This window comes from Dipodomys ordii, unplaced genomic scaffold (genome assembly GCF_000151885.1).
Source record: "Dipodomys ordii isolate 6190 unplaced genomic scaffold, Dord_2.0 Scaffold73, whole genome shotgun sequence".
NCBI lineage: Eukaryota > Metazoa > Chordata > Mammalia > Rodentia > Heteromyidae > Dipodomys > Dipodomys ordii.
The window spans coordinates 10,507,733-10,532,045 of record NW_012267289.1 but is presented as its reverse complement, the minus strand read 5'-3'; the positions used below and the strand labels follow the sequence as shown (position 1 = coordinate 10,532,045).

The 24,313-nt window shown below is 36.5% G+C and overlaps 1 protein-coding gene across 1 annotated transcript in view; it reads left to right on the top strand.

The window, feature by feature from the left end:
• The window catches only part of Abi3bp (ABI family, member 3 (NESH) binding protein), a 187,052-nt gene that overhangs the window by 139,496 nt on the left and 23,243 nt on the right, over positions 1–24,313 (top strand). The window contains exons 21-28 of the mRNA XM_013024095.1: positions 4,406–4,480; positions 7,347–7,421; positions 9,584–9,643; positions 10,970–11,050; positions 12,352–12,429; positions 13,867–13,932; positions 15,894–15,968; positions 22,197–22,274. Of these exons, the coding sequence (XP_012879549.1) occupies positions 4,406–4,480; positions 7,347–7,421; positions 9,584–9,643; positions 10,970–11,050; positions 12,352–12,429; positions 13,867–13,932; positions 15,894–15,968; positions 22,197–22,274 (588 nt within the window). The remainder of the gene's footprint in view (positions 1–4,405; positions 4,481–7,346; positions 7,422–9,583; positions 9,644–10,969; positions 11,051–12,351; positions 12,430–13,866; positions 13,933–15,893; positions 15,969–22,196; positions 22,275–24,313) is intronic.

The window sequence follows — 24,313 nt, the reverse complement described above, 5'->3', positions numbered from 1 at the left end:
TGAACGTTTAAGCTCTGCAGTTTGATTAGACAGACTTAAAGGCCCATTGCTTCCAATGTTCTTGGGTTATCAAAGAAAGTTAAGGTGATCATTGACTCTCTGAATGCAGAAACAAATTCATTTCTCTGTTGGTATCTAAATATTGAGTCATAATAACATTTGGAAGTCAGTTATAACATGAAATTAATTGGAAAATTAGCATCCTAAAATAGTTTTCTTCCTGTTTTTTAACCTGTCTAGATCCATCATTCCACTGAAATGATGATATACATTGTTGAGAATGAAATGTGTTGATATTCAAGAATACTTGATATAACTTGATATCCAATAGTTTTTTAAATTGTTCTCCTTTGTTTTGATCCAGTTGTGGAATCTATTACCTATGTGTCTGAACCTCCTGAGACCATGCTAGGTAATGATAAACTCTGAAGTCCAACCTGTATGTTTTCTGGCCTCATTGCTCCATCCATCATCTGAAAGGCTCAGAGCCTCTCTCATTGTCGATCCATATTGCACACTAGCTTTGTCATATGATTCATTTTCATTTTAAGTGCTTCTATTCATAATCATTGTCCAACTACATCTCTTCTCCTTTATGTCCAGATCTTGGTCTTTTTTGTACTTTTACCAGGCAGAGTGTTGAATCAAATGTATCTTTCATCCTATTTTTGAATGTTCTGGCAAGTTGAATGTCTGTTGAATATTACAAAAAATATTTTATTGTAATTGTGATTCATTTCTACATTCTGATCAAGCAAAAAATATGTTCCACTAACACTCAGATAATTTTATTTATATATCTCGTTCTTTTTTCTCTACCATTTACCAAAATTCTATGCTTCTTAACTGGATGGTGGTGTATTGTTTAAATTACTCTTTACCTCCCTGCTTCCTACTAAATGTATTTTCTAGAATTGTTGAGGAGGGAGGATTCTAGTATATCGTGAAGACTTTATGTCAAAATTATTTTCAAATTTGGGATCTTGGGATTTTTTAAAAAGTGAATCATAAAAATGTAGAAATGTTGTTTTGCTGCAAATTTACATTTATCTTTATTTTATGTATTTTTTGCCGTTCTGTCTATTATTTGTAATCAGGGTGTGCCAGCACTGTAGTAACCCCACATACTTTCCTTCAACTATCAAAGAACCTCCTTTGCCTTCCCATACTATAATTCTACCCAGTCCAGATGGGCTCAGACCAAACCTGGTAAATACACTATTTTGTATTTCATTCATGAGGTAAGTGTTTGCAGAGTAATAATATGAGCTCTTCTGGACATCTGTAGCCCTGGTTTCATTCATTGCCCTCAGTGTTTGCTGGGTCAGCCTGTCTCTCTGATGTAGCACCATCTGTCTTCAATAATCTCTCAAATGGTAATGTTGTCTATCCTCTTCAGTATGATGCTGAAAAACACCTCTCAGCTACTCTGGAAGTGTTTTGTTAAAAGCAAAATAGGCACAGAGGTGGATGCAGTGGCTCTCACCTGACATCTTAGTTACTTTGGAAACTGGGATCAGAAGTACTGTGGTTAGAAACTAGCTTGGGCAAAAAGTGCATACGAGGCCACCTCAACCAATTTAACCCACGTGAGTGTAGTGGTATGCACCTATATCCAGCTATGGGGAAATGTGAATAGGAGGAGGGTCACAGTACAGGCCAGCTTAGACAAGAAAATCAAGACCTTATTTTTTAATAGCAATTTTTTATTGTGATTAAGTGATTACATAAATTTCACAGTACTGTGGGATAGTGACACTTAGTTTAAGTCACTAACACATTCTAACCTTCATGGGGCAAATTGCCTTTATCATGATCTATAAAGTTTATGTGTTCTATGAGCTTTGACAATACAGTTATTTCTTCCACATGGAGTGATACAGACATTTCTTTCCTTTGCTTAGTGTCAGCTGTTCCCTCTTCCCCACTCATTCTCTCCCTCCCATCGCTGGCATTGAGTTGCTTAGTTGGTTTTGATCAATGACCAGTGCAGCTGATGGGTCCTGCTGTTGTATGTTTTCCCATTTCCCTCTGTTTCTGTGTGCTCCTCCTAGTTTCCCTCTGATGTGCACATATATACCATATATGTGGTCAGCAGCATGGGGTCATTTAGTAATGATTCAACCAGATGAGTGGAGGTCCTTTGTTTCTCAAGTCAAGACCTTATTTTTAAAAATAGGGAAAGCAAGGAGGACTCAGATGAGGTTCAACAGTAGAGCACCTACTTAGCAAACACAAGGTCCTGAGTCCTAACTAGCTCTGCCAAACTAAAAGGCAAAAAGAGAAAGAAAGGAAAAAAAGGGAGAGACAGAGAGAGAAAAAGGAAATAGAAATGTTTCTGAGGGCATTTCTACTTTGTGTGTGTGTGTGTATCTATATGTGTGTGCATGGAAGTACATATGTGTGAATATATCCTAATTTTAACTACTGGTTAACTACTAGATAGTTTTATAATTTCTATGGACATGTAAAAAAGTATTTTAGGGTATTCAATTTGTGGTTAAAATTTCTATAAGACTCTAGACTCAGATTTCACTGTATAATCATATAACGTGTGTAACTGACGGTCCCCTGCCATCTTTCACCCATCTTACTTCTTTCTGCTTCTTCCTGCTGTGGCCTGCATGTCACCCCATATATGTGAGAAAAAACTAAACCAAATCATTAACTTTAGTGATCATAGAGATCGACTTGATTAAAATCACCATGTATTAATATATATATATATATAAATCCCATGTAGATAACTAAATGTGCCTCTTCTGATGAAAAATAATCTCAATGTGCACAGCTTCCACAACATAGAAACTGATCACAATGAAGCCCAAACTTCTATTCTGATTGCCGTTAAACTATTTTTATGTGTTTATGTTTCTGAGAGAATTGGGGAGGGTATTCATTTTACTATTCATTATACTCTGAAACAATCGCTTAAGAGCTACCTATAAACTCTGTGGTTATTTTTTCCAAAATTCTACATTGCCTACATGAATGGAATAGAAGATCAGTCCCCCCTAACTTTCCTATTTAATTGTAAACACACTGCTACCAGTGAGGTGTTATTTGTTTCTGAAATAGTCTTGGTATATAGCCCTAGGCTGGCCTTGAACTCTTGATCCCCCTGCCTCAAACTTCCTAGATCCGGAAGCACAGGTTTTAGCCACTGTACTTAGCCTCCCACCAATGGGTCTTCCTGTGTGTCAATTTTTTTTGTTGTTGTGGAATTACCTCATAGTATTTCTTTGTGTCACATGGTGTGACCTAGATAAGCAAACAGAACATCATTTGGAAACCTCACAAACAAGGGGGTTGAGAATTAAAGAAGCACAGTGAGATACTCAAAGGATGGAATTTTGGAATTTTATAAAAGCGTCTTTAAAATCATGTAACTTTTGATGAAAAACCTGTTTATAGACCACGATTAATAAGCAAAGGAACCTCTGAAATGTTTTGCTGTTTATCTCTCTATAGGCAAGAAGATTCCTCTTTAACCACTATATATCATACAGATTTTATTTAGGTCCAGGAAGAAGCCACCACACATTTCACTCAGAAACTTGGGTCTAACAGCTCTTGCTTTCAGCAATTTCTTCCTTAAGGTGTCTGAAACTAATGACATTGGACATGCTTTGTTTTAAATCAACATTCCACTATCTAATAACATTTTCAGCCAGCTTTCCTTAAGGTGTCTGACACTGCATAATGCGGGCACCATTTTCTTCCTTCTCAATTTTCTTTATCCAAAACACATTCTAGCTTAGCCCAGTGATTCTCACAAACTGAAACCTTGAATCTGATCATTCCTTTCCTTTGTCAGGGGTATACTTTTTCTTGGTAAAGAAATGATTCTTTTTCACAAAGAATGTTCTGGAATTTTTTTAGGGCTAGCCCAGCAAAAGAGTAACTCTTCAGAAGAAAGTATCTTTGATGTTGAATTTTTCTTCCCCGATATGACCAATAAATGTTGCATTTTGTACAAAAAGATTATTTTTTCCATTAGGACTTTCTAGTAAAATATGTTTCACATTTGGGATATAACTGTGGTTTTGTTTTCTATTTAGGAAAAAAAAGTACATATTCAAAATAGTACCTGATGAAATAATATGAACTTGTTATAAGAATGAACTGTTGTTACTAGGAAATTTGTTTTCAATGCATTTAAAGAGAATTGGAAGTAGATATTTCTGAAATTCCAATGGTTCCTCCAATATTCCAGCTGAATAGCTTGGATGTTGTTTAACGTGCATTTTGTTTTGTTTTCTGCATAAATAAATTGTCTCCCTCTACTTTGTAAGATCTTTGGAGCGTTAATAGCAGTTGGCTGCGTTTTGGGGCTTTGTTCTCTCAACAAACATCTTTGACCTTCGATGGGCTCCAGAGTTCCAACCCCATGTCTCTCTTTTAGCTCCCAGGCAGACACCCCATGTGCCACCCCAGCCCCAAACACCACAGCGCCCAAGATTTCCACAAACACAACCAGGTAAATAAGTATTTGATGATTTAACCTTAAAATTTTTAAGTTGATGCTGTTTTTCTGTGATTTATAGCGGTTGTATTTTAACCCTCTTAAAACATATCTTTGCCGGGCGCCAGTGGCTCACGCCTCTAATCCTAGCTACTCAGGAGGCTGAGATCTGAGGATCGCGGTTCAAAGCCAGCCCGGCGCAGGAGAGACTGCGAGACTCGTATCTCCAATAAACCACCAGAAAACTGGAAATGGCGTTGTAGCTCAAGTGGTAGAGCGCTGGCCTTGAGCTGATAGAGCTGAGGGAACAGCACTCAGGCCCAGAGTTCAAGCCCCACCAACAAAAACAAACAAAATGTCCTGTTTGGTATCCTAAAAAAATTAGGTTTATTTTTAGGCCTGATCAAAAAGCTTATCAGTGGAGGAACTGATTCCACAAGAATGTTGCTAATGTTATATTATTTAAGGAGGGATAGTTAAGAAGGGCATTTCTTACACAAAGTAACCTGCCTACTCCCTTTTCCTGTTCTAGTTTGAGACTTTCCTCTGCCCTTTCCCTATCCGGAATGTTTTTCACCTTCCAATCACCTAATTGAAATGGCCACTATTATTTGGTCTTCTCACAAAGAATATCTGATGTGGACCAGCCCACTACACTAGGAGTCAAACATTCACTAATATAATAAGCTGGGAAAGGAACATATTTAGCAACAATAAAATTAACTTGGATCCAGATATTTGGACTCCTGTTGTCAATGCTGAATTTCTATACAGGCATCAGAAAACTATATTCATTGGTATGGTCTCTAATATCTAATACTGATAGAAAAAAAAAACTTTTTCTCTGTGTGTCAGTTGTGGATCTTGAACTCTGGGCCTGAGCACTGTCCCTTAGCTCTTCAGCTCAAAGCTCCACACTCTACCATTTGAGCCACAGTGCTACTTCTGGTTTTCTGGTGATTTATTGGAGATAAGAGTCTCATGGACTTTCCTGATGGGGCTGGCTTTGAACCGCAATCCTCAGATCTCAGCCTCTTGAGTAGCGAGGAGATAATGAGAGAAATTTGTATGTGTGTATGTGCTCATCCCTGGGTTTTATCTTAGGAGTCTGGATGCTGTCTTGGCATTTCTTGCTCAAAGTCAGTATTCTGTCACTTGAGCCAGGGCTCCACTTCTGACTTTCTGGTAGTTAATTGGAGATACATCCCATAAACATTCCTGCAAAGGCTGGCTTTATATTGTGATCCTCAGATGTCAGCCTTCTGAGTAACTAGACATGAGCCACCAACACCCAACTGAGAAATTTCATTTATCAATAATTTTTTCTTTAAAGAAAGATTCATTAAAAGACTATTCTATGTCCCATATGTACCTAAATATGAAAAATTTTCTCATTTCATGTATTTTTATGTTTAAATTAATAGCTATCTTTACCATGAAAATATTTCCTGAGCGGGGCGCTGGTGGCTCACGCCTGTAATCCTAGGTACTCAGGAGGCTGAGATCTGAGGATCGCGGTTCAAAGCCAGCCCGGGCAGGAAAGACCGTGAGACTCCTACCTCCAATAAACCAACAGAAAACCGGAATTGGCGCTGTAGCTCAAGTGGTAGAGCGCTCCCCTTGAGCTGAAGAGCTGAGGGACAGCGCCCAGGCCCAGAGTTCAAGCCCCATGACCGACAAAAAAAAAAAAAGATATAAAACAGTTATGTGAAAATGATTATTGATTTTGTAATAAATAAAATAAAATAGGAATAAAAACACACCAAAATCTTAAACAATCAAGGCATTAGATGTACAACCCAAATATATTATGTTTGTTAATAGGAAACTTAAAATCTAACTTTAGAAATGTATAGATTAAAAAATCACGTGAGAAGACTCTCTCAAACTTCTGTTTGAATATACAGCATAGACTAAGGAATTTTTTAAAGTCATGAAATGTTGATAACTATTGCAATATAAGAGAAAAGATCAAAAAGTCTAAGATTTTAAAGATGAAAATCCTAGGAGTTAAGACATTTAGACTATAATTCTTTGTTATTAGTAAATAAATAAATGCAACACCATTTTCCATCTAATTTTTTTCTAAGAATGATATTGTGCATTTAAGAATTATTTTAACTTTAAATATCTTTACAAATTAAGTGAAAAAATTCAAATCTATGTTTGACAGAGTAGGGGAAAACAGGATCCAAATTTTGAAACAAATCAAGAATATTTTACATCAATAAATGTTTGATTTTTAAATTCCTGAGTTCACAAGTAATAACGATCTTCTCTTTAATTTTCTATTTAGACAGCTTATAACTATAGTGGATGTAGTAAAGAATATTAAATCATGATATTCTCAGATTCTTCAAATTTGTAAATACCCTGGTGAAATGGAAGAAATGCATACAGTGAACCAGCATTCCTGTGCATTGTCTGTGTAGCTTTCTGTTGTTGGTGACATGATTTTAAATTTCACGTGCTTCAGGAGATTCTACTCTGACTCTGCCAACTTTGTCTGCTTTACTATCCATCAAAGACATGAGAATGCGTTTAAGGAGAAGTCAAGTAAATATATCCAGAAAATAAAATCACTCTTGCATTAATTTAAAGGCTGTCTTATCCTAAATGAAAATTTTGAGAATTTTTTATCCTATTCTGATGCTTCATCAAATATGGTAATGTCTTATGTTTCATTTTCCTAATGTGAAAGAATTTTCATCAGATTTCTAACTGCTCTGTTTCTAGAGCCTTTAACCAGAACCCCTTTTGAACTTCATTATCAACAGTACTTTTTATCAGTGTTCAAGTTTATTCATTGCCATACCTTCAGTGGTCAGCATGACAGAGCTACCAAAACCAAATGACTCATGATCTGAGTTCTCTCTTTCAGTTCCTAAAGCGTCCCAGAGAGCTACTTCAAAACCAAAAATGCCATCCAGTCCGGAAGTGTCATACACCACACCTGGTAAATGCTTTACTTCCTCTCTAAGTCATATGCATTCCACTGTTCCACTAAGTTGCAGCGAAGCAAGACAGTGAAGCCATTTCTTAGAGCTGCAATGGCTTAAGTATTACGAGTCCTATTTCTTTTTTTAAAATATTTCTGTTTCCACTCTTTCATCTATGGTAGGATGTCTGCTGTGGCAGTTTAGTAAATCATCACTTCCCAGCTAAAAAGAAAAGTGCCAATTTTAGCATCTGTTCTCCACATTACTCTGGTGTACATTTCTCCATAAGCACAAATAGTAGCAAGTAATGTACGTACAGCATGATGAATTAATTAGCAGAATGCCTTCAGTCAACGTTTTCTTTCTTAATCCCAGCATTTGTTTGTATAGTCTAGTGCTATAATCAGTGAGAGCATTTGTAAACTACAGAATTCTTTGTTTGTTCATGGACCTTTGCAGAGCTAAAAGCAAAGTCTCCTCTCCTTCAACCTTTCAGGTAAACATTTAGTTTGCTTTACAATTGGAAATTGCTCATAATTTTACCACTTGACTCCCTGCACAAGATAGGTGATATGTTCAGTATTGTAGCTTTTCTTTAGCTCCTTAAACTGCTGATCGTTTTGAAATTTCATGACTTTTTTAAGTCTACACTTTCAAATTTCCCTAGATTGTTAGTATTTAGCTCATAAAAATTATAGCTGAGTCATTTCTATTCCATTCCAAATTCCACAACTGTAATTTAGTTGTTATTTAGTTACTTGGTGACCCACATTAAAAACAGATATGGTATGAAAGTTATATTATCCCCCAAAACAATAAAAAGAGAATGTCTATTTTTATAGAACTTTTTCCCACACTAATGGCAAAGTGATTATTGGCTAGCTCATGATGGAGAATTTTTCTTCACCACCCTTCTGAGATAGAATTCTATATGATTACTAATTTTTTCTAGCATTGTGTAAATGCAAGAAAACCATTTTAATGTATTCAGTGTAGTAGAAAACCCTTTCAGTGAAAAAGTAGGCCTGGGGATGTCTTCCCTATGAGGGAATTGAGTCAAAGACACACTTTAAACTGCTCTTAGGGTGAGATTTGGAAAAAAGACCTAGTGAGAACAATAAGAAATTGTCCTGGTGCTTTTCCCAATAAGAAATATTGTTATCTCTAGTGCCAATAGTTTATGACTATAATCCTGTCTACTCAAGAGGCTGAAATCTGAAGATCACAGTTCGAAGCTAGCCTGGACAGGAAAGTCTGTGAGATTCTGATCTCCAGTTAGCTACCAAAGAAGCTGGATGCTCAAGTGGTAGAGTGCTAGCCTTAAGCAAACAAGCTCAAGGACAGCGTCCAGAGTTCAAGCCTCAGGACTGGTGAAAGAAATAATGTTATCGAGTTTCCACTCTATGTGTAGAAAAAGAAAGTATCATTAAAACATTCTAAGTATCAAAAACTAAATATAAGCTAATCTATTGTTTAGGTAAGCATTTTTGTCTTTTCTCATATTCTCATATGACAAGAACCCATGACCTCTGATATATTGAAAGCTACATCATTATAGACAAAATGGCAACTGGTGGCATTTGTATAACATGTACAATGTGAGAAGTGCCAGCATAAACTTTACATGTGGTATCTTGTGATGACTGGCCATCCTTTTTTGCTTTATATTTTTTCCTAAAAAAGCTGCTAGTGCCATTTGGAATAAAACTGTCCTCCTCTTATTTATTCAAGATGTTTTTCTTTCTTTCTGCTGTTTTCATCCATTTGTAAGCCTTTTATGCACATTAAGTAAGGTAATATTTTTATTGTGATCAGTAGATATTAGCTTAAGCATTAAAATGGTAGCTAACCACATTGAGCAAAAACTGATTTTATTTTCGTAAGCCACCTGAGAAAAACCTGTCTGCTGTGTTTAATTAAATTAGACCTTTCTTCTTTTTTCCCCTTCAAGGAGACTTCAAAAGTGAACTATGACCAACTTTGTATCTGTCTACTGTCACAGACCTTTCTTTACACAGTGATATTTTTTCATTTTGAATGAAAGATGATCCTTCTCATCTTCAGTCTTTAACTAATGTGGAAATAACTTTGCTTTCTTCATGCTTTCTGAGATTGTGTATCTGGATTAAGTTCACTCCAAGTGTGACATTTAGAGAATCTTATCATCCTTATCTTTCAGTTGCAAAAGATGTGTTCCTTCCCCAGAAACCAGACCTTGAGGTCTCTCAGAGTGAACCTGGTAAATAAATAATTTTATTTTCACAGTTATAAAGTATAAAAATATTCTTGTGGTAAGTATATTTTAATGGCTGTGGTATGGAAGAGGCCAGAAAATATCATGGATATAAAGTGTAAGTCAGTGGAAGAAATTTAATCATATAATCTGAACTTTTATGATTTTATTATAATCTGGTTGAAGTTTACCTTGGCATATAATAGGATTATTGACTAGGATATTATGCTAAAATTATGAAACACTTACTGAGAGAACTGTTTTATATCCTTTCAAAAGATAAATATACCAACTCTACAACTATTAGTGAACTTTTAAGAAAATAATGGATGCCTTCCCATAAGTTTTCCTCAAAATGATAGTGATGAGATTTCTAAAGTTTTAATTAAATTACTTCCCTGAGTGGTATCTGTTATGCAGGATTGTTTCCTATTTATTGTGGTTCTTAGAGAATGTTTAGGTGGTTAAATAAATGTATCTAGAAAATACAGAAACTATTTTCATTTCTCTGGTAATCTCACAATATATTTATTTGCTTTGCTTTTGGCATAGTTCTGCAACCTGTTACCTTTAGAATTGAGCCGCCAAAGACAACAATAGGTAATTGACCTCCCATACTGACCAATTCTAATTATTTCCTTGGTAACCAGCAATATTGCAGGTCTTTTTCAAATATTAATGGTTGAAACATTACCTCTTCTCAATTCATTTAGTCATTCCAGCCTCTCTCTAATTGATCTTACACAAATAGAAATCCAAGCCACAGCTTCACCACCATGAAAGTTTTGCTCTGAAGACTGAGTTACAGAGTGCACCCTCAGCTACCTCATTCATCTTCATGATTCCATCTAACCCAATGCCCATCTAGTTAACAATTCATGTTGACTTAGTGGTTCTCAGCTGTAACGTTACAACACACCAGCCTATAATGAGCTCACCATGTGCTACAAGAAATTAATATTGATCAAAACATGGACTGAATATTGCCAGCAATTTACTTGTGAAATTAATCTGGAACAGACTAAAAAAATATCCTAACAAATTTGCAGTCCTCTGTGCTCTCTTTGGTGGGAGATAAAGAGAGAAGAGTTATAACTCATAGATCAGGATTAGGACTTAACCCACACCTTATCTTGATCAGGCATTCTCATGGTGCTGTGTCAAAGCACAGGTGAGAACCATTATCCTAATGTTCCATGGTCTTTTTTTCTTGAAGGTTCAGTGCACGTTTAACTTTCTTCTTCATCGCTCACCTAATTTTCTTTTCTACTTCTATTTTCTGTTTCTGGCTTTAATTGGAAAGTTTATAATCTGGCTATTCTTCTTTTGCAGCTCCTTTAGAGACACGAGGCATTCCCTTTGTACCTATCATTTCACCAAGCCCTTTTCAAGAGGAGCTGCAAACTACACAGGGTAAATTCTGTTTTGATATATCAATCCAATGAGGGACCTTCCTTTTAAAGATTGCCCTTAAAGAGGTTCTAAGTACATTATGTTCAAGTGGGGTTTTTTATGACTAGAAGGTCTGTTACACAAAAGTACCCACTTTTTAGAAACTTTTGCATTCTGCATCTTTGTCCTTCTACCATATATGATGATTTTCCATATGCAACTTTGTAAGATCAAAAAAATTTTCAGTCCTCAGTTATCTATAGACACATCTGTGTTGCATCTGTGGATTCAAGCAAAATTAAATTAAAAAATTTTTTTAGAAAAGGAATATAAGCTATAGAATTTTCTCATCATTATTCACTAGGAAATGTAGTTATCAACTACTTACAAAGTATTTATAATGTATTGGTTATTGCAAGTAATCTAGGGATGACTAATCTTCTCAGAATGTAGGTTACAGGACGAAACAAGGATGGCTGTATTAGAAAGGCCTATTGGTATGAGCTAGGCTTGCTTTGGATGAGTTCACTATAAACATGTTTACCTCAGAGGAAGCCTCAGTTTGCTGAGTTATGGCTGAAAAATGAACCAGAGGCTTTGTGCTTGTTGGTCCATTTGTCACATCCTCTCTGAGGCCTACAGGACTACGTTTTGATCAGTGGCATATCTTTTCCAGCCAATGCACATAATTTATGGAATTTGTGGAGTAGGGAGGAAATAGGATGACCAATACATTCACTTGAAAGATTTTCATACACAAGCTACATCCAAGGATAGCCACATCACAAAACCATGATCCTGAGCTAAAAGCTTTTGGAAATTCATCCAAGAGTCATTAAATAAGATTAAAATAAGATAGCACATATAATAAACAAAAGTGATTAAAATGTACCATTGAGCTGGATGTCAGTGGCTCATATTTGTAATCCTAGCTACTGAGGAGGCTGAGATCTGAGGACTGCGGTTCAAAGCCAACCTCTACATGAAAGTCCATAAAATTCTTATGTAATTAAACATCCCACCAAAAGCCAGAAGTGGAACTATAACTCAAGTGGTAGAGCACTAACCCTGAGAAAAAAGTGTCATGGGCAGTGCCCAGGCCCAGAGTTCAAGTTCAAGGACCAGTCCCAAACTGCCCCCTCCAAAAAATAGTACCATTAACTTTGAATTGTGATTATGGGACATATTTATAAATGTAGTATATCCTATTTTATGGAGCAAAAAGAGCACGAATAATTATTTCTCATTTTAAGTTTTTACTTTCTGTAATATCTGTAATGATAGTTATTTAAAACAAGACGTCTTGCTATGTTTTTCCCCAGAAGAAACAGACCAATTCACCCAAGAACTCTTCACAACTAAGATTCCACGAACAACTGAACTGGCAAAGACAACTCAGGGTAATACTACTTCCCCATCTCTAGTAATTGTTCCTTAGTTCTTTTTTCCCAGTCAAGACACAACTTTTGTTTTTAGGGTTTTTTTTTGTTGTTTGTTTGTTTGTCACAGCAAATCACTAGATGGTTTTTATTTTAAAGGTGAAGGATATTGGCCAAATCTGAACTGTTCTATTTTATCCATTAACAGTGGTACCCAGTTCTTTAGTTGGAGCTTTGCTTCTGAATGTAGTATAAACTGTTGGATATTGACAACTAATATGTTTAACTTTCACATGCCTCATTTCCACATCTGATAGCCAGGAAAGAACTATTAACGTCTCCCCTCCTCTTCCTCCTTCCTTCCCTTCTTTCTCCCTTCCCCCTCCTCCATCCTTCTTTGTCTCCCATCCCCTACCTGATATTTTGAACTGATATTGGAGCTTGTTTATTAGTTTGTTAGGTAAAACATTGCTAATTTATAATGAGCTAAAGATCCACTTAGCATATGTAAAAAAAAAATCATCAAAATGATGGAACCTACACACATAGTTTCCAAGAAAATTTTCCCAGTGTTAGCTAATATATTACAAGAAAGTTGGTATTAGAAGGCAGCATGGGGTATGCAGGGAGAAGTACACATGCACAGTGGTAGATGGACAAATTCCAGAATGAATGCATGCTTTAAAACTTTAGAAAATAAAAATGTTTCTGTATCATCTCACAAATGTGCCACTTACAATGATCATTTATTTATCTATTCAGCCATTTATATGTAGGCTTTGGATAGCAGGAACAGAGTTAGGAGTTGCCTTGTGAATCTTAGAATCCTCTATCCATGCTTATTTTTGCTTGATGGGTGGTGAAGAAAGCATTCTTTTCACTCACTCCTACATCCAACATTATGAAAGGCATTGAATATTTGTTCATTTCAGAGTTTGTGAGCAAAGGCAATTTGATATTGACCATGCTTTTTTTTAGGGGGGAGGGTGTTCCTATCTATCAAAATGTTCATTCTTTTCTTTTTGTCTTTACAGTTACTTGTCTTTGGCAAAATAGTGTTCCGCAAGGACTCATTATTGAGATATGTGGGTGAGAGAGTGGGTGTGGAGATGGGTGCATGGATGGACAAATGATGGATGAATGGACTACTTGTTTATCATGTCACCCAACTATCTGGTAAAGTTAATACTCTTGAAAACCATGGACTAAATGATGTTCTTAATACATCACAAATGAGCGACCTCACTCAACCTGTGTCTTTTACTTCATTCGTGAATATTTTTACTTCTCATATATTCTTTTAGCATGAAGTATATAATACTTAATTGGAGACTTCCTAACATTTTGTCATTTCCCATGCCAGGTGAACCAGCTATGGGTGGCTCCTTAGGTGATAAATCTCCATTCAATGGGCTTTAAAAATTAGTTACTAAATATTAAGTATTCCTTCTATTTCAGCACCACACCGATTATATAGTATTCCCGGGAGGCCAAGGATACCTGACAAACCACACATCAGACCTGGTAAACTCTTTCTCTGATCACATAAGTAGCATGCTAGGATAGCTATGAAATGGATTTAAACAGCCAGATTTGTCAAAGGTGGTGATGGTATGTGGAGGGGTAATGTATCCCTAAGCTACACAAAAGGATATGCAGAAATTCTGTCCTTGTAGATTAATCATTAATTAATCCTCTATTAATTGATTAATGGAAGAGATAGAACTTGACAGAAATTTTCATGATGTTCAGATTCAGAGACAACTCTGGAGCTTTATTAATACAAAACTCTTCTTAAATGGTATTTATGCATAAATCACATAAACCTTCAATTTTTTTACAATAATTTCAAATGTTATTTCTCATTTCAATTTTTTTTATATTTTTATTTTTTTATTGTGAAAATACTGTACAGAGAAGTTACAATTACATGGGCAAGATAATGAGTGCATTTCTTATCAAGCATTGTAGCCTCCTCCTTTGTTTCCCCTTCCCATCCCTTCCCATCCTCCCCCTTTCCCCCCCCACCCAATCCTCCTCCACCCCCCACCAAAGTTGTAAAGTTCGTTTTTCCACATAATGACTTGTACATATCATTGTTGCAATGGGTCCACCTGTATCCCTATTTAAACGATTTGTTTTTTCCATTCCCCTCCACAAATTATACCAACCTCAAATACAGTGAAAGCAGGGGTTATACCATGGGGGAGGGACATACAAAGCAACAAAGAAATCATCTTATAAATGTGTTAGAAACAATCACCTGAAAGAAAAACAAATTTGAATACATATCTTAGAGTTCATTTCCCTAACATCAACTTATCTGACCTTTTCTGCTTGACTCAGACATATACTAGAAAATTTTTTTCTTCTCAGGGTAAGAAGGCTGTTTTACAAGAAAACATTTCCACTTGATTGCCTCAACTGATAAAAAAAATATTTACAGGTGGTAGATATAAAAAATAATGCTAACATTATACATATAATTTTATAAGTAGTTGAACAAAGAGATTTCAATTCCATAAGTCACATTATAAATACAGCCTGTTGATTAATGTCAGTTCTTTCATTGTTCTTCCACATTTCCCCTTCCCATCTCTACCCTCAAGTTATATAGTTCAATTTTAGCATATTGTACACTGAATATAAGGACTTCATTTGATCATCATTTGCTATCATCATATATTGAAAAATACTCTAGAGTTAGTAAATTATTTAAAAGGTCATCTGATCTTCCTTTGGGAAACTTCTTTAGGTAAAGATTACCTTGGAAGGGTTGATTTGGTCTATAGAAATTTCTCATATGCTAAAATACAAGTTGAACCAAAGGCTCTCAAATTTTCTGTCTTTTTTCAGTGTGATTCTAAGGTTTCTTCTTAGGCTTTTTTCAATGACAAAACTCACTTACAAAATATATTTATTGTCAATGTCACAATTAATTGCTGAGAAGTTGGTAGTCCTTTTGTAGTGTTCTCCAGGTACAGAGTTTTCATTATAATAGTCTTCCCTACATTCACTTTGAAGAACTGAACTGTGAAGAAACTTTTCAAATTATTTCCTGCTCCATAGAAAACCAAGCACTACCATAAATAACCTTGAGACATTTTGTTATAGAATGACCTTGGACCATGTACCTAATCACTCCTGACTTTTCTTCAGTTCTGCTGTGGAATGTATTTAAAGTTAACAAATGAAGCAAGATTGATATTTCCCCTGAGAACTGTAATTGTCTCTTACCTTTTTCAAGTAAATATTGAAGTATAATAACTACCTCAGTACAAATTTAGGTCACTAGTCCCACATTCAAGTCTGTTGTTTTTATACCAGAATATAATTTCTATATTCTAAATGATACTTTTGGTAGGCTAACTGCTATTATTTTACTGTCTACTTAAATGACTTCCAATTCTCTGAGAAACGTCACTTCCTTTGGCTGCAAAGTTTTCCTAAGAAATGTATGAACTATTTATTTCCTCTTATTGTAGTTCTGAATAGAACAACTACAAGACCAATTAGAATCAAACCCAGTGGGCTGCCCAGTGGGAATGGAGTCAAAACAGGTAATAACAACAAATTAATTCCTTTTTGATCCTGTCAAAATTATATGTTCATCAATTTGGGTAATTTTGTTGAATTCACATGGTAAGTTTTTTTTTTACTAGTTCTGGAAATTTTTGTGAAGTTGGCAATTAAATTTAGTACTCTTTCCGAAATCAAAACTTCAAAGAGCTTTAAAATCACTGGAAAATAACTTTTCACTTTCCTAAACCCAGTCCACGAAATCAACTTCCAAATACAATATTCCTTCTTAAAAGAAATCTTGATTAAATATAAACTAATGAATAACAATTTTTAAGTAGCTATTTTCTCTAACTGCAGCATACCTTCCATTTACAGGCTGGCCTTTAAGGTTGTAATTATTTGGTTTTCAAGTCATAAATTTGCACAAGTACTATCAGATTTTTCTTAAAGGATTGCATCTGATAGCAATCTAGAATGTGAAACTTAAACAACATGAAGAAGATTTAATCATCATAAAAACAATTCACCATAGTTACAGTCACACTAATGTTTGTAAACAATCCAGCTAAAATGAATGCCAGAGCCCTAATTTGAATAAGTCTATAGGAGTAGGCATCATTATTCATAATTAGAACATTGATTTGATGGACATTTAAGCACACAACTTCTCCATTCAATCATCTGTAGTAATTAAGATGCTTTAACATGAGACATCCTATAAATATTATAGTTGTATCAACATTGTACTCACATATGTAGAAATGGATGAAAAGTATAGTTTATTAAATGTATGCATAAAACATGTGATTTCTGCTGGATGCCGGTAGCTCACACTGTAATCCTAGCTACTCAGGAGGCTGAGATCTGAGGAGCATGGTTCAAAGCCAGCCTGGGCAGGAAAGTCCATGAGACTCTTATCTCCAATAAACCACTAGAAAACCAGAAGTGGTGCTGTGAATCAAACAGTAGAGTGGTTGCCTTGAGCTGAAGAGCACAGGGACAACACCCAGGCAACTGTCAAACAACTGACAAAAAAAACAAAACAACAACAAAAACATGTAATTTCTCAGACTGGCATAAACAAAATGACTAAAAGTAACATTTTTGAGATTCTTTTTTTATACATATTTATTGTAAAAATAGTGTACAAAGGGGTTACAGTTACATGAGTAAGGAAATGAGTAGATTTTCTATCAAGCAATGTTACCTCCTCCTTTGTTCTTCCCCTACCACCCCTTCCCTCCCCACCTCCACAACTCCTCCCTCCCTACCCCCCACAAGTTGCAAAGTTCCTTTCCAACATAGTGTCTTGAACATCTCATGGTTACAATGGTCAACCTGCATCCCTGTGTAAGCATTTTGTTTTTTCCCTTCTCCTCCCCAAATTAGAAAAGTGTATATACAAGATGCAGGGCACCGGAATCAAATAGGGAAAACAGGGGTTATACCACGGGAAAAGAACATACAAAAGAAACAAAAAAAATCACATAGTACATTATAAGTATGTTAAAAACAACAGCAAGAAAGAAAAAAACCACTTATGTCCCTGTCTTGGGGTTCATTTCACTTAACATCATCTTATATGGTCATATATACATAGCTTTTGACCTTTTCTTGTTCTAGACATATACTAGTTATTGCAAATAAGGGAAATCATGGGACCTATGTTTCTTTGGGCCTGGCTTACTTCACTTAATATAATTTTTTCCAAGTCTTTCCCATTTCCTAACAAATGGGGCAATGTCATTCTTTCTGATGGAGGTATAGAATATGAACAAATGCTCAACTTCTCTGGCCATAAAAGAAATGCAAATCAAAACAACATTGAGATTCCACCTCACCCCAGTTAGAATGGCTATAATCAAGAACTCTAATAAAAACAGATGCTGGAGGGGATGTGGACAGAAGGGAACCTTACTGCATTGTTGGTGGGAGTGTAACCTTGTCCAACCACTTTGAAAAGCAGTATGGAGGTTCCTCAAAAGACTCCACATAGAGCTCCCCCATGACCCAGCAATCCCACTTTTGGGCATTTACCCAAATGATCACAAACAAGGGTATATTAAAGCTACCAGTAAACTATGTTTATTGCAGGATTATTTACCATAGCTAAGGTATGGAACCAACCCAGATGCCCCTTAGTAGATGAATAGATTAAAAATAAGTCTCTTTTCACAGATCTTTTGGGAAAGAGGCAGGTTCAAATTGTTTAAAGTCTCATACTTGCATTATAGCATTTCCTTTATGTTAATGTTAGAAAAAAATAGTTCTGTTGGAGCACTAATAGCTCATGCTACTCGGGAGGCTGAGATCTGAAGATCGAGGTTCAAAGCCAGCCCAAGCAGGAAAGTCTTTGAGACTCCTATCAGCAATAAATCAACAGAGAGCTGGCCTTGAGCTGAAGAGCTAAGGAACAGCACCCAGGCCCAGAGTCAAAAAACAAAGAGAGAGAGAGACAGACAGACAGACAGACAGACAGACGATAGACAGACAGACAAAAAAAAAAAGAAAAGAAAAAGTTCTGCCTTTCTAGGGTATCTAGGGATTCTAGATGTATAGATATTGATACCTTGGTTTAAACTTATGCATTCATATAATAGAATCTTCTCGGTTGATTAGTTGTAGCCAAGATGGTACAGAAAATGTTTGCAGATTCCTATTCTAGATGAGCTCTTTGAATTCCTCCCTTTAGATGGAAACTGCTGAGCTGTTCTCCCATTTAACCAGCATTTATTCAAGGTCTATTATGTCATAGAAAAAGTATAATTCTGAAACCATCGCAGTGCATGTGATTTGGCAGGCCTTATTATATCTGAACCCCAGACTAATGGGGAAACCACACTTTACTGGCCCCACATGGAGTGTGCTTCACAGATTACCCAGACTCCTTGGGGTAAGGAATGTGTTTTTCTGGGCTGTGACCAAATCTTCAAGGCTGCTGGCTCATTGTCCCTGAAACTATAGCCAGGTACCACCATCTGGGGACAAGGGCACAAAGACCCTTTAGTCACAAGGCAGGGAGCCACTGATAGGTTTGAAAATTGATTCCCACTAATATATTTGAGGATTTGTTTGTTTGCAAAGCTTTTGTTGCTATGGTTAAAAATACCCAAATCATTACTTCATTTTGGACAAGAGATTGCTAAGTGGTGAACTATGTAAATCGAGACTTTTTTTGAGAAATCCCATATGGCAGTGGGGAAAGGGGTTAGAAATTACACCGAGGCTCAGGTCTCGGCGTTTCCGGAGCTAATTCTGTCCTTTAGAAGATATGTCAATTAATCCAGCCTGGGGGGAAGAAGAATTCTGTCCTAGCTTGGGCCAGACTGTCTGACTAGGTGCCAGTTCTGAAATATCTATTTTCTGCAGTATCTTTCTTACTGGCTTTCTTCTTTCCTCTCCTACTCCCTTTGGCTGCCTTTGGCCTTTCCCCCTCTTGCTCAGAGCAGCAGGAGTTCTACACAGAAGTTTTCATCTCAGTCTCCTGTTGCAACTCTTTTCACTGAATTCTGTGACTGCCTTATACAAGGCTCTTCCCAATGCTTTCACACACTATAAGCTTCCAGCTACGTCCAAAAGCTAGAGAAAAACTAGGTAGCCACTAAAAAGCTATTAATTTGGGTACTTATACCTAAGGATCATAGTGGTATGTTACGCCCTTTATTTATCTAGAAAATGAAAGGAAAAAGCATCTTGTTTCCTACACTGTTTCTGCGCCATTTCTCACACATGAGCACTACCTTGCTGTCTTTGTGTGTCTCTGTGTTTGTATGTCTCTAGTTGCACATGTTTCTATGTCATTCTCAGTCTCTTTCTCCCTGTCCCCCATCTCCTGAAGGTCAAATCCAGGGCCTCATATATACTGAGCAAGTATTCTATCTCTGAGCCCTGTTTCTTTTTTCATGAGAAAAGAGCTCTGGGGAAATGGTGTCTTTGGCCTTATTTGTCAAGTACCCTGCAGAACTTTGGAAACCCTCCAGCACTCCATGATTTCCAACTCACTTGTCCCTTTGATCCTTCATCCCTGTGGCCTGGTGGACCTGCACAGACCTAGACTGCAGAAGATCTGAAAGTACTTTCTGAGTGTCACACACACATGTGCCTAGATAACACATTTTCTGGCCTTGGCCATTTAGGCTTTATATACTGGTGAACCTTCAACTTACTGAAGAGACTCAGAATGTAGCATTAGGATTGTAGTCACTTTTAGTTATTATAAGGAAGACAAAGGGACTGGGAAGGTGGCTCAGTAGTAGAGTGCTTGCCTTGCATGCATGAGGCCTTGGGTTTGATTCCTCAGCACCACATAAGCAAAAAAGAAAAAAAACTGGAAGTGGTGCTGTGGCTCAAGTGGTAGAGCGCTAGCCTTGAGCTGAAGAGCTGAGGGACAGCGCCCAGGCCCAGAGTTCAGGCCCCATGACTGGACAAAAAAAAAAAGGAAGACAAAGAAGGAAATGACAAGGGGACTTGGTCCTTGAGAGAAAGGCTTAGGAGCTGGGAATATATTGTTCTGAATCTGGCTCTGAGATCTTGAGCAGTTTGCTTAATCAGTCTTACACTGGATTTCCAAAGGTGTGAAGTCAAAATAGTATTTCCCACCCAACAAAGGTAAGGCACAAATCGGATAGTAGACAATATTGGATCACTTTAATAATTACACATCATACTTTATTAAGAGCACAAATATTTGGAGGATTGTTGTAAACCATGGTCTATTTAAAGTACACATAGCCTACTGACCTTATAGAGTACAAATTCCCCCCTTGGAAAAATAGAAATCAAACTTCATCAAACCATCCACATGGCACAAATGCAATGGAAGTATTTTCCATTCCCATTTGCCATTCAAATGAACCATCAAATGAACCATCCCTGACCCCAGCATCTCTGGCAGTAGGGAATAGGAAGAAGACTAATGAGCCATTCATTTGCACCATGCTTTTGTGGTTAGCCACAATAGAAACAGCCATTGCCACCAGAAACATTTTTTCATACCACAAATAAGCAACATTTGATTCTCTATAAACATTCTCTAAGACTTTATGTGTTATTTGTTATCCAAACAGCAGAGAATGTGGGATTGCAATATAGGTTTATCCACAAAGTTCACAATTCATGAAAAAATGTGGTCTCATTTGGGGAAACAAAATCTGTTGCATATTTAGCCAATATATCTGCTTGCACATTGAAAGAACACGGTGAGCATTCAAAGCACTGTTGTCATCATTGCTGTAGTCACTGTGATTGTTGTTATTATACTAACTAGCAAATTAAGTAAACATTTTGATATGCAAATTTTACTATCATATTAACTAAACATTTTAATGTGCAAATTTTAGGAAGGCTATCAGACTATTGATATTTTATTAGAATAAACCTTAATCTTAACCTTAATCTTTAAATTTTCTTTTTTGTTGTTGTTTCTTAATGAAAACTACTAGTCCCATCAGGACAGATTATTTTATAAGGTAAAAGAATAATAAGAACGATATCTAAGATAAAACATGCATCAGTTTCCTCTTTTCATAAGAAGTTCTGAGGGGCTGGGAAGGTGGCTCAGTGGTAGAGTGCCTGCCTTGCATGCATGAGGCCCTGGGTTCGATTCCTCAGCACCACATAAGCAGAAAAAGCCAGAAATGGTGCTGTGGCTCAAGTGGTAGAGCATTAGCCTTGAGCTGAATAGCTGAGGGACAGCGCCCAGGCCCAGAGTTCAGGTCCTACGAGAGAGAGAGAGAGAGAGAGAGAGAAGGAGAGAGAGAGAGAGAGAGAGAGAGAGAAAGTTATGTTATAAAAAACCAAAGCCTGGACATTTAGGTTTTGCTTAAGTAATAACTAACAGATTTGTGTTTGAAAGACAAAAATATCACACAAAGGTTCAGATTACCTTCTCTTTAAATGATATGTTTTTAGGCTTGTCCATGGCTAATTTACAAATCCAAAATATAAATATCCAGTCTATTAGTAGCCTGATAGATAGACAGGCCTGAACAGAGATACTTAAAAGTCAAGTGATTAAGTATAGATTCACATACACCAGAATTCTAAGATGTTTTATGGACATGGAGAAGCTGGAGACATTTTAACCACAAAACACATAAATATGGGGGAAAAAAGTGGTCATTCACCATGGGCACAAAATGTTCCTGCTCTAGCAAAAAATAATGTACAGTACAAAAATAATGCCACTACAACTCTACCAAATATCCATGAAAAAGGGCATTCAGCTCATTTTTGCTATTTATTCTCTTCTATATCTCTGCTTATAGGAATCAAACAAACACCTAAGCCATCGAGTACTGTCAAGAATGTATCAATAGACTCTACTCACATCACAAAAAAACCAGGTAAGGAATAAGATGCTAACCCTCTTTCATCTGCCCACATCTGAAACTTGCACAGTGCGTGTGGGCTTACGTTTGGCAGCAAAATCAAGGCCCCAATGCATCAGGACTGTGTTAGCAGTATAGGCCTATTGGTAGAGAAACATACCAAAACATTGTCTTTGGGGTAATGTTAAGCGCTCAGTACATAAATGAGATTTTAACAAGAACATCTAGCAGAGTATTCAGTAATTATTTTCTTTTTTCAAAATTTTTATTGTAAAGATACTGTACAGAGGGGTTATAGTTACATGAGTAAGGTAATGTCAATAATTATTTTCAATAATGCTCTGATGAGCTTCAGTGGATGAGTGCTTTTACTCATTGTAAGTACTAGCTATTGTCCTGTTTTAAGTTCTATTCTTATATTTAAAAAAAGATTACAATAAATTATACAGAGTAGAACTTAAAACAGGACATTTTTTTCTGAAAAAATGTATATCCCTTGTTTAGCGTATGCTGTTTATAATAAGTAAAAAATTCAGACTATCTTCGCATTTAATAGATGCTACGAAAACTGCTCTTTTGGGACTCCTCTTTGGGGCCCTCTCCAATGGAGAGTTTCACTACTTAACTGTTACAGCTGTCTTTTCACTATCTTTTCCCTTCTAGTATTTTTAATATTATCTTTAGGCAGTTGTACAAAGGAGTTACCATTTAGCAAAGCATTTTATGAATACAATATGTCTTGATCTATGTCACCCCTTTCAACATTTTCATCCATCCCTTCCCTACTCACACCTTCCTTCACTCTTCTTAATTCTGTAGGAGAAACATTGGTTTCTTGTCTTCATTTTCACCCTCTTTTCCTTTTCCTTTTTAGCCCCTTTCTCTTTGACTCCAAACTCCACCGCCCCCACCTTCAAGCACCCACTTCCTAGTGATTTATTTTGCTGAATTTTGATTTGGCTTTCTAAAGAATCGTGCTGCTGTGTGAATTCTCCCTTGTATCTACTGTATTTCAGTTAATAGTTTTGTACACAGTTGCATACCACACTATATATTTACAAATGCTGGTGTGGATATGGCCAAAGGGAACCCTAACCCATTCAACCTCTGAAAAGCTGTATGGAGGTTTCTCAAAAAATTAAACATAGTACTACCCTATGATTCAGTAATCCCACTGCTGGGCATTTATCCAAAAGATTCTAAATCAGGATACAATAAAGCCACCAGCACAACCATGTTTGTTGTAACACTATTCACCATGTCCCATGTTTGGAATCAGCCCAGATGCCCTTCATATGGGTCAAGAAAACACGGTAGATAGATATAGATATAGATATAGGTATAGATATAGATATAGATGGAATTTTACTCATCCATTAGAAAGAATGATACCATGCCATTTGTAAAGAAATGGAAAGACTTGGAAAAATTATTCCAAGTGCAAGTAAGCCAGGCCTAGCGAGACAAAAGATCCTTTCATTTTCAAATAAATGTTCACTTTCAAATAAATGTATGCTTGTTTACCTTTAAAAACAATACCTACTCGAGTGTTAACATCTCTACCACCATCCTTCCAGGAGTGAGCACATTCACATACTCACCATCACTCCTTCTTTCTCTCCTTTCTTCATTTTCCTCTCCTGCTCTATCTCTCTTTCTCCACAGTATCCTGAGGACTACTTAAATCTGTCAGATATTTACCTGGAGTAACCATTTTATTTAAAACCAATGTAAATGGAAGATAAAAATTTAAGCCAGAACATAAGATTTAATATTTAATTAAGATGGACTGCTTAAAACACCTTTAGCTTTGCCAACCTCTGTGCAAACTATGGAAAGTTGCCCCTTTCCCCTGGGCTGGCAGCACTCCATGAGAGTAGTTGGAGGAGTGAAAGTGTGGGTCTTCCTATACAAATTCCTTGGCCAGGCTTTTTTTGTGCAGTAGTGGATTCCTAATGAGCTCTTCTCCACAGGCTCCTGATTCTTGTTTCTTAATCAGGGCTACTTTGGTATAATCATTTGAGATGTTCTGAAATTGTTTACTTATCATAATT